This window comes from Ictidomys tridecemlineatus, chromosome 12 (assembly GCF_052094955.1).
Source record: "Ictidomys tridecemlineatus isolate mIctTri1 chromosome 12, mIctTri1.hap1, whole genome shotgun sequence".
Lineage (NCBI taxonomy): Eukaryota > Metazoa > Chordata > Mammalia > Rodentia > Sciuridae > Ictidomys > Ictidomys tridecemlineatus.
The window spans coordinates 108520711-108535277 of NC_135488.1; the positions used below are offsets into that span (position 1 = coordinate 108520711).

General features: G+C 35.4%; 1 protein-coding gene across 1 annotated transcript; it reads left to right on the top strand.

Moving 5' to 3' along the window:
• Positions 1-1126: 1126 nt before the first annotated feature.
• On the top strand, positions 1127-5750 carry Rad51ap2 (RAD51 associated protein 2). The gene is made up of 3 exons (XM_005322648.4): positions 1127-4319; positions 4662-4745; positions 5425-5750. The coding sequence occupies exons 1-3, from the start codon at positions 1127-1129 to the stop codon at positions 5541-5543; spliced, it is 3396 nt and encodes a 1131-aa protein (XP_005322705.3). The 3' UTR covers positions 5544-5750.
• The last annotated feature ends 8817 nt before the right edge of the window (positions 5751-14567 follow it).

Here is a 14567-nt window from a genome sequence, read left to right on the forward strand (position 1 = left end):
TCAAATGCCTAGAATTGGAATCAAAATCCATCTACAGGTATTTATTAGACACGAGGCTGATGAAGAGAACCCAGAGCAGTCTGCTGGTCGTGTACTGCTGTACATCCCCACAGATGCTGGAACCAGGACTCGCGTTGCCCACTGTCGCTGTTCCTGCGCATCGTCAGGAGAGTAAAACAGACTCGTTTTGAAACAGCCTCCAAGAGGATGGCGATTTTTGATTACCGAGCAGTGATCATATGTCTCTTAATCCCTTTCTTTATGATCACGGAATTTACAAAAATCAGGATTGACTGAAAATCATAAAGAAAGGATTGTCAGAGCAGAGAAGAAAAAAAACAAACAAGAAATGGCATTTAAAGAACTGATGATTAGGCAAGAGTCAGAACTGTGTTATTATGGGCGTTTACGATCTTCTCTCAATCGAGGAGACCAGACGACATTTTGCCCAAAATATTTGGGGAGAAAACCCCACAGAGTAGGAGAAAACTTTTTTTTTTCTTTCTTTCTTTCTTTCTTTTTTTTTTAAATCTAGAGTGAAGGAAAACTATCCGGATAAGGAATCCCACACATTTTCCCCTGACGCTCAGACGGTTGAGTGCAGGGTGGTCCGTCTGCCCCCCACGGTGTGGCCAAGCGGCCGCGGGAGGACAGCCGCGGACCCGTCAGGCGCTCACGGAGGCGCGATTCTACCGGACAAGCCCCTGAGAAGCCTCTTCTGAGGAAAACAGAATTTTAGAATTTTTTTAAAAAGGTGTTTCCATTCATGAATTTTAAGAGAGATTCTGACGTTTCCCTTTGATTTTCCCAAAGGGACTAGTGAAACACCTAGACCAGCTACAGTGGCGGCCTTAGAAGGAGGCGCTGAAATAGCCACCATAACGGCCCAGGCCCGCGCTTTGGACTTGAGAGACCAACCGCGAGCGCGGGGTGCTGGGGGCGGGGCGGGTCCGCGGAGGGGTGATCTAGGGGCGGGTCCGGGGTGGAGCTTCCCTCGGGAATGGCCGGGATCGGGCATAGAGGGGCGTGTCCGGGGCGGAGCTAGGGGCGGGGCCGATTCGCCTCTAGCCTTCTTAGAGGCTGGAGCCGGGCGGGGACCTCGGACAGATCCCTCAGGCGCGCCGTCATGCCCCTCACACACCCCACGCCGCCGCTCGGCGATCTCAGGGAGCCTCCCTCCTCCTTACCTTCTCCGGAGGACCCTGATGCCCAAGCGCCTAGTAGCAAGCGGCTCCGTCTGGAGGAGCCTGGCGGAGTCTCTGAGGCGGGGTGGCGGCTGCTTTGGCTGCCTCGCTTGTCTGAGGTAGAGGTCAGGGAGTTGCCGCCCAGACCCCTCGAGGCCTTCCTTATTCCAATGGATGCGATTTTTGGTAACCCCGCAGCCTCGCGTGTGGAGCAGTCGGTCGGCGGGGAGCAGAGCAGCAGTCTGGGAGGCCAGGATAGCGGACCCCCGACGCCCCGCAGTTCGCAGCCCCTCGCCCCACGGAGCGTGCGCGCGAGTCCCGGGGCTGGCGGGTGCCGACCGGGGCTGCTGGACCCGGGCGCTTCTAGCGCGCCCTGCAGTGGGGGAGCTCGGGCCGGGGTCGGTCTGTCTCCGCCCGCAGCCTCCACGCGCCGCAGACGTGGAGGCAGACACCGGGACCCAGGGAGGGTGTTTCCCAGGGTTCTGAAAGACAATAGTTACATAAGGCAGGCAGAAAACCCGTTTTTAGACGTTACCTTTTACAAGGAAGCTAGATCCACGTTGGGTGAAATTAAGAACAGATGTGAAGTTGACAGCGTTATGCCATCAAATCGGAAAGAAAATAACATTTTGTCATCTATACTAAAAATACCCAAATCTCAAAACCAGCCCCGCTTGGAAATTGCCAAACCCAGCTATTTTAGAGAGAGCATCACAATAAGAATCCCTGAGTTTCCAACGGTTTTAAATAGCGACGTGTCCTTTGTCTATTTAAAGGAAATAGCAAAGAAAAAGAATGACAAACTTGAGGCATATGTTAGGGATTTCACAAACATTTACTGGTCCCAAAATAGACGCGATGTTAAGAAGCAAAAGTTACAGGATGATAAAAAAAGTGTAGATGTGGAAAAGGATCTTACTGGATATTATGGAAGTAACCCCCAGTCAGTCAGCAACCAAAACAACTTTGAGAGTAAAAAAGACTTGATCAGTTTAAAATACTATCATTCCAGTAGTATCAAGTGTGATGTAAGAGACTCTAAAAAGAATTTCATTATAACACCAGAAAAGGCGAGTCGGGAGGAAGCAGAAACAAGCCTGAACAATTATATACCTACCAGGTTGGAGAAATCCCCAAACTGGGACTGTAACATAGGACGTATTTTGAAAAGAAACAGGCAAAGTTGTTGGATTATGAAAAGTTACAAGATCAACTGTGAGAATATGAAAAAACCTAGAGAAATGAATTCGCCACAATTGCTAGTAAAAGATCTTGTAAACAAGAAAGACTATTATAATACAAAAGCCATGAATGTGAGTGAACAGTCAAAGCCTCTGATCATAGGAATGCTGGGTAGCCAAGAAAATTTAATAAGAATTGACTGGTTAAATGGTAAGGGAGAAAATGATAATATACTACAGTTGAAATACTACACTATACAAAAAGACTTTGATTTAAGCAAGATTTTTCAAAGTTTCACTACAAAAATTTTTAATTTCCTCAATAGCATTTCAGGAAATAAGAAAGATAATAATATTTTGGCCTGGTATAAAATTTTGAAAGGCAAAAAGCAAATTGGTATTCAAAATATAACAACCAGAAATATGAATGTCAACATAAAGAATGACAAATATTTACAAACCTGTGTTTTAGAACATTTAAATGTCATTTTGAAAATTAACAGAACTTCTTTGTTCAATAACTTTGAATCTTTAATAAGAATTGAAAATGATTATGAATTGAAAGAAGGATGTATTTTCAAATGGATAGTGCGTTTAAACTATCCAAAAAATATTACAATGGAAAATTCTATTGTATATCTAATGTGGATTTTAACTTTTTCAAGACTCTTAGAAAATAATATGAGACCTTTGTTAAAGAAAAGAAAGCTGTTTAAAACCAAACAACTTCTTGAAGGATCTAAGAAAGAAAACATGGATTCCTTCAGGACAACTTTTGAAACACATGAAAAAATGGAATTTGATGACGTGGAAGAAATTTCTTTGACAAAGGAATCTAGTTATAAGAATATGAGTTGTCCTGAACAACTCATGAATGTAGAAAATTTGGCTCACTGTAGTCTTAATACTGTTAAAACACACCTGAAGTCTGGTCCTCAATTTATACAGAATAGCCATACATGTAATAATAAAAAATATTATGAAATAAAAACATATAACAAAGCTTTAGATACTGAAAGAAAGCAGGAGCACAGTAAGATTAGTAAATTCAATTCTAAATGCATATTTGAAGATTTCTTTAATGTTAGGCAACAGGCCATATTGGCAAGCCAAAATTCATTACATAGGGAAAAGGTCAATACCGCATCTCCAATTCAAGTGCCAAATTCCAAGAACTTACTAAGTGAAAACAAAGAAAAAAAATCTGACTTTGTTTTGAAGAAAGAAGTAAAAGTCACAACACAAAGTTTAACAGATATCTGCCAACTTCACAACAATAATCTAGGAAAGGATGATAGTTTTTCCCCAATGCATGGCAGGCTTTCTGTGCAGTCAGGGTCATTAATGGGAAAGAAAGCACATGTGGAAGAAACTCAATCTGTTAATCAAAATAATGTAAGGGACAGAAATGAATATGAGAGTATTTTGCAAGAAAGTGAGTTAGCTAATTCAAAGTATTCTCATCCAAAGAATGACTCTGCATTATATGTTAATCTTCAATTTGAAGCTAATTCAAGTGAAGGAAACAATGAATGTTTTCAGGATTTAAATGCTAGATGTTTATCAACAGAAGCTCTGACAATAGAAATAGATTTTGAGACGAAAAGTAAATTTGATTTAGTACTTAAAGAACTTCATATGTTTCATGAAATCAGTAAGGAAAATGAAATTCCAAGCACTGTGGAAACAACCAATGGTCAAAAAAATTATTTTGGAAAAAGTAATGATATCGAGGAAGAAGAAATAGAGACAGAAAAAGATTTGAAAATGATTGTAGCCCACAAAACCGGCACATCTTTGCCCTGTGAAAAGGTAGCAGGTCTTAGTACACATAAAACCCACCAAGGTTTATTTAAATGGAAAACAATACCCAATAATGGAGAACAGGAAGTTCCCAATGAGCATTGCTGTAGTACATTAAAGGAACAATTACTCTATTCTACTTCCAAGGAAGGTATGTTCTTTTCCATGATAAGACAATTTCTGCTTTTTCCCCGTGGGATAAATTTATAATTTTGTCAGAAAAGAAGACAGAGATGAAATTGAAGGCAAATGATTATTGATGTGTACATTATTGTTCAATAAAGGTCTATTTGAATGTTGATTAATATACTGAAGTTGAAGGAAACAAGTAATTACTTTTTAAAAAGGAGTTCCGAACAGTCTTACTTAATTTCTCTAAAAATTAAAAGCTAACTGAGGGAAGAATTTCTGAGAAAATAATGTGTTTTATAATGTTAACATTTTTGAACTAAAAGTCACTTTATGCGGTAACATATCAATCTTTTACTTCCAGATGGTAAAAAACCTTTACCTAAAAGACTTGCTGTTTTTCCTGATGAATGTAAGGAAGAAAAATTTAATTATCTACTGAGGGAAGGTAATAACTTTAGTTATGTTCTATAACTTTTAAGATGATCATCACATTCTTATATTTTTAGCATTACAAAAATATACAAAGTTGTAAAACGTGATCAAAGGTAATACAATGTATCTTCATATCTAGTTAACTGAGTTAGCAACAGATATACCTCTGTGAAATGTTTTGAACTTCTTTAAAAATGATGCAGTGTGGTGTTAAATAAAAACTTTAAAATCAGAGCTCTGCATAGAATGTATAACCGATGGAATGCATTTGAGCTCTATATTGACAGTAATCTCTTTTACAAACCAAACATAACCATTAACAATATGGCAATGTTGTTTAACTTCTAATTGAAAAATGACATGCTTAAAGTTACTTCATGAAGTTGATTTTAAAACCTATTTCATTTTGTTGTTGTTAAATCAGACTGCCTGACTGGAATGCTGATTTTATTTAGTTATTATTTTATATTGGGCAAGTTACTCAACTTTTTGGTGCTTTATGTTTCCACATTTTAAAACTGGATAGGGAATTAAGTAAACTATTGCATTTAGAGTGCATGTAACATAAATAAAAAGTGTTCAGTTAATGCCTGGCATATGTTGCTAATATTATGAATAGTAGTAAGTAAGATTTTAAAACATATTGGTAATTTTTACTTTTTAATGTAACTTTTATTGTCTTATGTTTTTAGGTAGTCATTTTTCACATGGCATTTCAAGAGTACATCCACTTAAGACATGCAACCGACCAATCAGGATTGGCTTGTCAAGAAAAGCTAGGATTAAACAACTTCATCCCTACCTGAAATAAATGTGTTATGAAAATATATAAGAAGATTTTGGAATTTCATATTTTAAATAATTTCAAAATATCTGGAAATGTTTTCTTTTTTCTTTGGATAAATGCTTTCTTTCAGCTTGGAGATTTTAGGCTTTCTTGATTTTAAAATGTGGCAGTAATTTTGTGTGTGAATTATTACCTTTACAAGTTTGAAGCATTTTATTGATATTTTCATAATATAAGGATTAAAGTATTTCATGATCCTATAAAACATGAGGACTTATTTTTATGATATATGCATTAATCCTTTGTAGAGAAGATCCATAGTCTTTTTAGGTTTCTCAAAAGATTCATGGTTTATAAAAAGATAATGAGCTTCCATTCCAATCCACTCATTCTTCCATTTTTCAGGTGAAAGAATAGAGGTGCTAAGAGAATGAATGAGCTTTTTAAAGCTGTAGAGTTATTATTAAAATTGGGGTGGAGTTCTCTCCTTCTACTTTCTTCAGCATTTGCTTTCTTTTTTTTCTTTCTTTTTTTAATTTTTTAGTTGTAGATGGACCCAATATCTTTATTTTATTTTTATGTGGTGCTGAGGATCAGACCCAGAGCCTTGCACCTGCTGAGTGCTCTACACCTGAGCCACAACCCCAGCACTCTTTTTTCTTTTTGTGATAGTTGGGGTTGAATCCAGGGTTTCACACATGCTAGGCAAGTGTTCCACCACTGAACTATCTCCCTAGCTCTTAGCACTGCTTTGTAATCCTTATTTCTTTCTCCAGAGTCTATCTTTGGCTTCAGAGTAGAGTTATGAGCATGTAGTTAACACTTGTTAATTTATTTATCCAGTGAACAAATACATCTCCTATTATTATTATAAGTTCAGTGATAGAACAGGGAAGAAGATATATCTGAGACGTTGCCTTTCAGAACTTTATTTCCAATATTTGATATTAGGAGAGAAATGTAGTTTACTCATAATTTTAAGATAATCATCAATAGGAAAAAAAATCTCTTTATAAATATAAGACAGACAACAATAAAATTGACCACTTGGCAAAGAGTAAGGAAGCACCAAGAAAGAATAAGAACAGCATAGGATGACAGAAGTAAGATAAGCATATCAATTCATAAAGTAAATATGATTAGATTGTTATTCTATTATAAGCCAAGTATTCACTAAAAAACACCTAAAATTTGGCTTCATTAATTTACATCTTCTGCCATACATTTTCCAAGTTCAGTATTCTGCTCTAAGTCCTCCTGTCCCACAGAATGTATCACCTCACACTATAGTTTACATCTTTGTAGAATACAGGCTCCTTGAAGGCAGGATTCCTTTGTGTCTTTGTTAGCATACCTCATGTGCTTAGAACAATACCTGCCTCTTAGTAAATATTTATAAGCTATTGAGTGTGTGGGAGACTCCCTCTTCTCCTGAGAAGATCAGGAATCCCTTACCTCTCCCCCTCCTCTTCAAAGAGCGCCAAGCTGAAGAGTGCCAAATTCAAAAGTTTTCTCAACCAATCCCCACAGGACACAGGGTTCCTTCATCTTTCCTGAGTCACCCTGCCAATCAGCACCCGCCTTGTTGCCTCTGCAACCCTTCTTAAGCCCAAGCTTGCAAGCTCATGTTCTCTGCCCTCTTCCTCTCTGCTCTCTGCCCTCTTCCTCTCTGCCCTCCTCCTCTCTTCCTCTTCTTTCTCTCCTCTCTCTACTCTCTGCCTCTCCTTTTCTTCCTCTTCAGGAATCCCCCCAATAAAATCTCTTGGTTGAATCTCCATCTCAGGTGAGTCACTCTCCTTTCATTGAGTATTAATAAATAATTTCTACAATTGTCTCATAACAGCTATATATTTCTGAATTCCATTTCCCTTTTATTTTTAATTAATAGATAAAATTATATGTTGATATATTAAATTCTATCCATTTTCATTTATGTGTGCACCGTGTTTTGAAGTTTACAGATACATTGTAGGATGATTATATCTAGCTAAATAACATACACATCTTATATAGTTACTATTTTTGTGTTGAGAACATTCAGTGTCCACTTTTAGAATTCTTAATTGTTTTACAATCTTGGGCAACTCCTCATTTATATATATATATATAAAAGGATAATATAGGATAAGTGTGAGAATTAAAAGGGATAATACATATTATATACTTGAAACAGCTTTGATAAAAGGTAAATACTCAATAATTGGTAACTATTTAGAATGTTTGCCTTTTTCTTGAAAAAATTTTTTTCTGGATCCTGCATTAGACTGTTTCCAGGACTATGTTGTTTCTTTTAATTTTCTGAAAATGTTTCTTTCTTTCTTCCTTTTTTTTTTTTTCCTACGGATCTCCTCCTTTTCTGCCTCCATCTTTTAATTATTGTTAAGTTCTATATTGGATTTTTTTCTTTATTTCTGTACAAGATAAATATTCTCTTTTATCTTTATACAAATAAATCTTGGTCCTTTTCCCTATTTTCTATTGCTGTGTATGAATTCTGTTCTTGATTCTGCTTCCCCAAGGCAGGTTTATTGCTTCCGCTCTTCTTCCTTGTCCCTAGAAGGGCTTTTGTGGATACTTTAATCTCTTCACTAATAAATGCCATATTCACTGATAGCCATCTCTGGTTCTTTCCTACTTTGAACTGATTATGTGATAAGTTTAAATTCTGAGCACACACTGCACTGTTTACAGTGGTTTTTCCAGGCCACTGTCCGTCAGTGCTTTGAACTGGAGAGCTTTTTTCGTAGGCATCACATATCCCCAAAGGAAAACTTACTTCTGCTGGTGTCATTGCTCCAGCACTCCTTCCCCTGCTGCCACCAATCAAAGACACATTTATAATATCTGCACATATATCCTATCCCCCTCTTGCCTAGTTTTGAGAGTTCTTCCTCTGGAATCAGAAAGTTGGGAGGTAGAAGGAAGGTAACATTTTAGTTCTTTTGTTTTTGAAGTTCTTGGTCAAATTGAAAAAGCTGCATGGGAGCTGTGGCAGAAGACACTTAAAATTGAACCCCCTCACTTGTTCTTTTTGTCATTGTTCTTAATATGTAAAAGTTGAATGCTTTCAGATCAGAAGAATAATATTCATAGGATAAAAAGCCACATCAAAAACCACTTGCTTTTATTCAGCCTTAGAATAAATCTGTTTTACTTGAGTTTTAAAGTAACAAGCTTTTGCATGCATAACTATGAGTGTGAGAAGAAGAGACTCTACACTAAATCAACTTGCAAAAGTTATGTTGATAGTGCTTTAAGTATGCAAACCTTTGAGTTAATATTCATTTAGTTTTCACTTGGTTAGAAAAGTGAAAAATAAAATATGCAAAGTAGCTGATCTTTAGTTCTAAATTACTGAATAAACGATCTTTATAAATCAGCCCATCATCCTGAAAAATCTATTTCAGACATATACTCTTATAGGCATAATAGTTTGTGACAGTTTATATTACTCAAAGTAAGTTTTTAGACTAAGGGGAATAAAACAAAGATTTCAGAAAAGTAATAAATTATATTTCCTTACCTTATTGGAAAACAAATAATTATTTGAAGTTATCCTTGTTAGATATGCTAATTTAATATACACATTTTAAAACACAGAAATGTGCTATGACTGAAAATTTATAAGAAATAGTTGCTAAAGTATTTCACCTATCCAGTCTATGGGCAAAAGAATAAAGTTATGATATAAAAGTCTCTGTTTTTATACTTTGGTATGTTTTTTTAATTGGGGACCCATTTAATTTAAGAAAAGGAGTCTTTTTGACCTCTATCCTGAACTTGAAGCTGTCAGCTATTCACTCCACTGTCTCTACTGCCATTTCCACTACACCTCTCAAACTCTTTCCCATAGCATTTCTCATTTTAGTGAATAGTAACTTCATTTTTTCAGTCACTTAGGGCACAAATCTTGGTGTTCTCCTGACACTCCTTTTTTTCTCATAACCCATAACTAGCCCCTCAGCAAATCCTGCTTGTTTTAGCTTCTCTTGTCTGGATTACTGCAATCAGATCCTAATTGGTTTCCCTGCTTTGATCCTTGCTGTACTTCAGTCTATTCTGAACACAGTATGGAGAATGGTTCTCTTTAAAATACAAGTCATGACATCACAACTCAGCTCAGTTCAACTCAACCTTCCAAAGCTTCCTTTCTCACTTTGACTGAGAGCCAGAATTCTTACTTTGATGTGTAAGACTTATATAATGATCTGACCCTCTATTACCTTCCAAACTCCTTTCTACTATTTTTCTCTAGTCTGTGCTCTGAAGTCATACTAGCCTGGCTGCTTCTTGGGCAAGTTACACATGTTCATGCCTCAGTACACTTGCCTCCTTTTTCTTTACATTTGCCTTCTTTTCCTGGAATTATTCTTCCCAAGTTAGCTTACAGCTTTCCCTGGACCCTCTTCCTAAGAACTTGATTCAGATATTACTTTTACCTTTACAGTGTGGCCTTAAATCCCTGCTAACATTCATATGTACATTTCCTGCTTTTAGTTTCACCTCCTTAATATTTAGTTTAGAAATACTATGTATATTACTTATTTATCTGGGTTTAGTCCTCCCCACTGGGTTTAAACTCAGAAGGCAAAGGTCTTAACTGCAAACATTTTTATTGTATCCCCTACTAAAATAAATAAATTAATTAAAAATTATAAAAGTAACTTTAAAAAAGTTAATGCACTTTTTTTAAAAAAATATTATTTTAGAATAATATTAGGTTCAAGGAAAAATTGAACAGAAATGTTTCCTTACCTTTCTCTATTTGTATTGGTGTGGTATGTAAGCTACAGTTGTGAATCAATTAATATATTTTTTTATTATTACCTAAAGTTCATAGCTATATTAGGGGTCATTCTTTGTGTTATAAAGTTCTATGGGTTTTGGCAAAACATATACTTTTACAAATCATTATAACAATTTAGCTGGCTTAAAAATCTGTTCTGCTACAGGTATTCAATCCTCTGTACCCCATCTCACCCCACCCCTTACCACCTCTGGCAATCACTGATCTTTTTTCTTGTCTGTTATAGAATATCATACAGTTAGAAGTTTTTATTTAGTCTTTGTGGACCACCTCCTTTTATTTAGCAATAGGCCCTCAAGGTTCCTTTCATGCTAACTTTTCTAGTGATGTATTTAATTTAGTAGAAGTCACAGAGACAAACTCACATAAACACAGTTATCTCATACTAGACAAAGGCGCCAAAAATATATATTGGAGAAAAGATAGCCTCTTCAACAAATGATGCTGGGAAAACTGGAAAGCCATATCCATAAAAATGAAATCAAATCCTTATCTCTCATCATGCACAGAACTCAACTCAAAGTAGATCAAGGGCCTAGAAATTAGACCAGAGATTCTATGCCTAATAGAAGAAAAAGTAGGCCCAAATCTCATCACATCAGATTAGGCCCTGATTTCCTTAACAAGACTCCTAAACAGCAAGAAATAAAATCAAGAATCAATAAATGGATTGGATTCAAACTAAAAAGCGTCTTCTCAGCAAAAGATACAAAGAATGAGGTGAAGAGAGAGCCTATGGAAGGGGAGCAAATTTTACCACACACACATCAGCTAGAGCATTAATCTCCAGGATATATAAAGAACATAAAAAACTTAATACCAAAAAAACAAACAACCCAATCAATAAGTGGGCTGAGGAACTGAACAGACACTTCTCAGAAGAAGATATACAATCAACAAATATGTGAAAAAGTGTTCATTTAGTAATTAGAGAAATGCAAATCAAAAATACTCTAAGATTTCTTCTCATTCCAGTCAGAGTGGCAGTTATCAAGAATACAAACAATAATAAGTGTTGGAAGGGTGTGGGGAAAAAGGCACACTCATACATTGCTGATGGGACTGCAAATTGGTTCAAGCACTATGGAAAGTAGTATAGAGATTCCTTAGAACACTTGGAATGGAGCTACCATTTGACCCAGCTATCCCACTCCTTGATCTATGCCCAAAGGACTTAAAAACAGTATACTACAGTGACACAGCACAATTCATAATAGCCAAACTGTGGAACCAACCTATATGCCTTTCTATAGATGAATGGCTAAAGAGGCTGTGGTATATACACACAATGGAATATTACTCAGCATTAAAAGAGAATAAAATTATGGATTTGTAGGTAAATGGATGGAGTTGGAGAATGTTATGCTAAGTGAAGTAAGCCAGTCTCAAAAAAATAAAGACTTAAAGTTTTCTCTGATAAGTGGATGCTAATCCATACTGGAGGGGACATGGGACGAGTGGAGGAATTTTGGATTGGGTAAAGGGGAGGGGGCATAGGAGTAGAAAATATGGTGGAATGTGACAGACATCATTATACTAGGAACATGTATAATTATGTAAATGGTGTGACCCTACTTCATGTACAGAGAAGTGAAAAATTTTGTGCTCCATTTGTGTACAATTATGCTGTCATGTATAACTGATTAGAATAAATAAAAAATACTGCAATTCTATTTTCAGATCTACATGTTCAACAAAATGAAAATAAGAACCACAACAAAAGAAAAAAACAGGTGATACTCTTAATGTTAATGTTGACAAATTATTGCTATTTTTATAAAAATTGCTATAATTAATGAAAATGTGAGTAGACTATATAACAACTAAATAAAGTGAATGCTGTACATATAAAAAAAGAAGTCTTTTGTCTCAGTTACTTTAGGCATTAGCCTTCTATCATTAAAGTGTCTTTTAGAGAAAAACCCAAAGTTCATTTTAAATTTTGCTGTGTCCCCTGATTAAATTCTGAAAGTTTTTCTCAAGGATTTTCCTTTAAGAGATTCTGAGCTTTAAGGAAACAACACTGTCAACATTGACAAAAGCTTCCATGTAAGCTGAGACATTTCGAAGCACTTTAAGCCTTGATAAAATGACTCCAAATGAGGCTTTGTCTTCTATTTTTTTAAAAGCAGAAGCTGCATTTAGGAGTTAAAATGAACCATAGACTAAAATGATCAACATTAAGATGATGCTGTAAAAGTCTGTGCTAGACTTGAACAATTCTGGAAAATGGAAATCCAAAGTGCTAACCAATATAAGGGGATATTTAATGTGTTGCTGTTATGATGTCTTGGATAATGAATGCCCTGTGATGTGCTGCATGAACATCAGAATACCATTAGTAATTACAATTTTGTGACTGTAGAAATATTAATAATACCATCAAGGTATTTACTTAAACTCAGTAAATGTGTGGTAGTTTTCCAGGTACGATGTGGTATATGCATGTAGGTATTGTGGTCCCTGCTTTTAGAGAGTGTGCAACTTTAATTGACAAAATAGAGGAAGCAAAAATCCATAAAAGAATATAAGAATCTTAAGCTTTCATTTTGACTTTCTCCATTTGACCTTGAATATGTCCAGTAGCCTCATTTGACTTTCAAATATTTTCTCATTTAGTCTATTGCAATCACTAAAATAATGTAATATTACGTTCTGCAAATTAAATACCCTGAGGGTTACTAATTGAAAATAAAGTAGAAACAAACTGTATTAAGTGTAAATAAAAAAGAATGTGTAATATTTTTAGGCATCAGCAAATTTTGTTATTAAAGGGTGATAAAAATGAAAAAGAATAAAGATTAGGACAGATATTATTATTTATATTTCAAGTATTTCAAATGAGAAGTATATGATCTCTTTCCTAACTAATTCATTTACTTATGCCCTCAACACACAAAATATGTTGAAGGACTTAGTTCTTTTCTTAAGGTGAAATGATTGCTCTTCATTTTATATTTTACAGTTTATTTTAATTTGGAGAGTTTGATTTGTTTCAACAAATCAGAAGATTGAAAGAGGTTTTCTGGGATTGGAAGCAATAAACTTGAAATTCCATAACTTAGAACAAATTATTTTTTAGTACTTTACAAATTACAGCCCCCAGAGAATAATGAATGCCCTAATTTTCTAGAGATTCATGTGCCTTTGGAGAAATATTTTCTCTAATCCTACTATGTTTAGGTATAATTTAAAAGTAAGGCATGCTACCCTTCCTTCCTCCCTCCTCCCCTCCCTCTTTTCTTCACTCTTTCCTTCAATATATCTCTTCCATTCTTTCCACCTCAATTCTCTTTCTTCAAAGGTTTTATGTTTGCTTTTCTGTCATGCTCTCCCTTTCACAAATAATTTTCTTTTTATAAATACTCCAGATAGCTACCATCTGCTTTCTACTTTTTATAATGTTCGTGATTGAAACTGCTTATGCATGGAATCATAAAATTTTAGAACTGAAAAAGACCTCGTGATAAACATCTCCACAGTAGTATAAGATTTATTACTCTCAACTGTTATTATACACTTTACTATTCTGTTTTTCTTACTTAATTGCGAGGTAATTGGTGGTGAGGATTTTAGATTTTTGTCTCAGAATTATTGTGCCCCCTAAGCCTTCAATCTTTTCTCCTTGAAGAATGCAAAAATATTAATTTTATTTCTATCATCTCTCCTTAGGATATTCTTCTCTATTTTGCTGTGTTCTTATAAGTAGAAAAATTTAACCTTATCTCTTAAGCTACTTCTAATTTCCTATTATTATGTTTGCTTGCAAAATTATTGCTAATTTATTGTCATCGTACTGCACATTTGTATAGTTTTTAAAATTTATAATGCTCTCTATATTTTACTTCATTAAACCTTCCCACCAATCAATTATCATTCCTATTTTCAGATAATGAATCTAAATTTTGTGTTAATGACTTTCTCAAGTAAGCAGATTGCTAAGACTTTTAGATTCTAACCACATATTTGTCCCATGGTAAAATACTTGTTGAACTGAAATGAGGTTCATGCTCTCTCTTACCATCAACTTCATTAACTGCTATCAGCTTTCAGATTGCTTTACTTTTCCTCCCTTTCCCTTACTTTTTCTTTCTTATTGAGCACTATTGTATGCACACACCAATCTAACTCCTATATGTTTAATGGACTTAAAATGTATTCTTTGTTCTCATGAGCCTAGCTATCTTGTTGAACACACACAGGAGTTGGAGTTATATTCTAAAAAAATAATAATAAAAACT

Coding starts and splice junctions, on each gene's coding strand:
- Rad51ap2 (XM_005322648.4), top strand. CDS start 1,127: ATGCCCCTCACACACCCCACGCCGCCGCTCGGCGATCTCAGGGAGCCT. Junction 4,320..4,661: donor CTATTCTACTTCCAAGGAAG/GTATGTTCTTTT, acceptor TTTTACTTCCAG/ATGGTAAAAAACCTTTACCT. Junction 4,746..5,424: donor TAATTATCTACTGAGGGAAG/GTAATAACTTTA, acceptor TTATGTTTTTAG/GTAGTCATTTTTCACATGGC.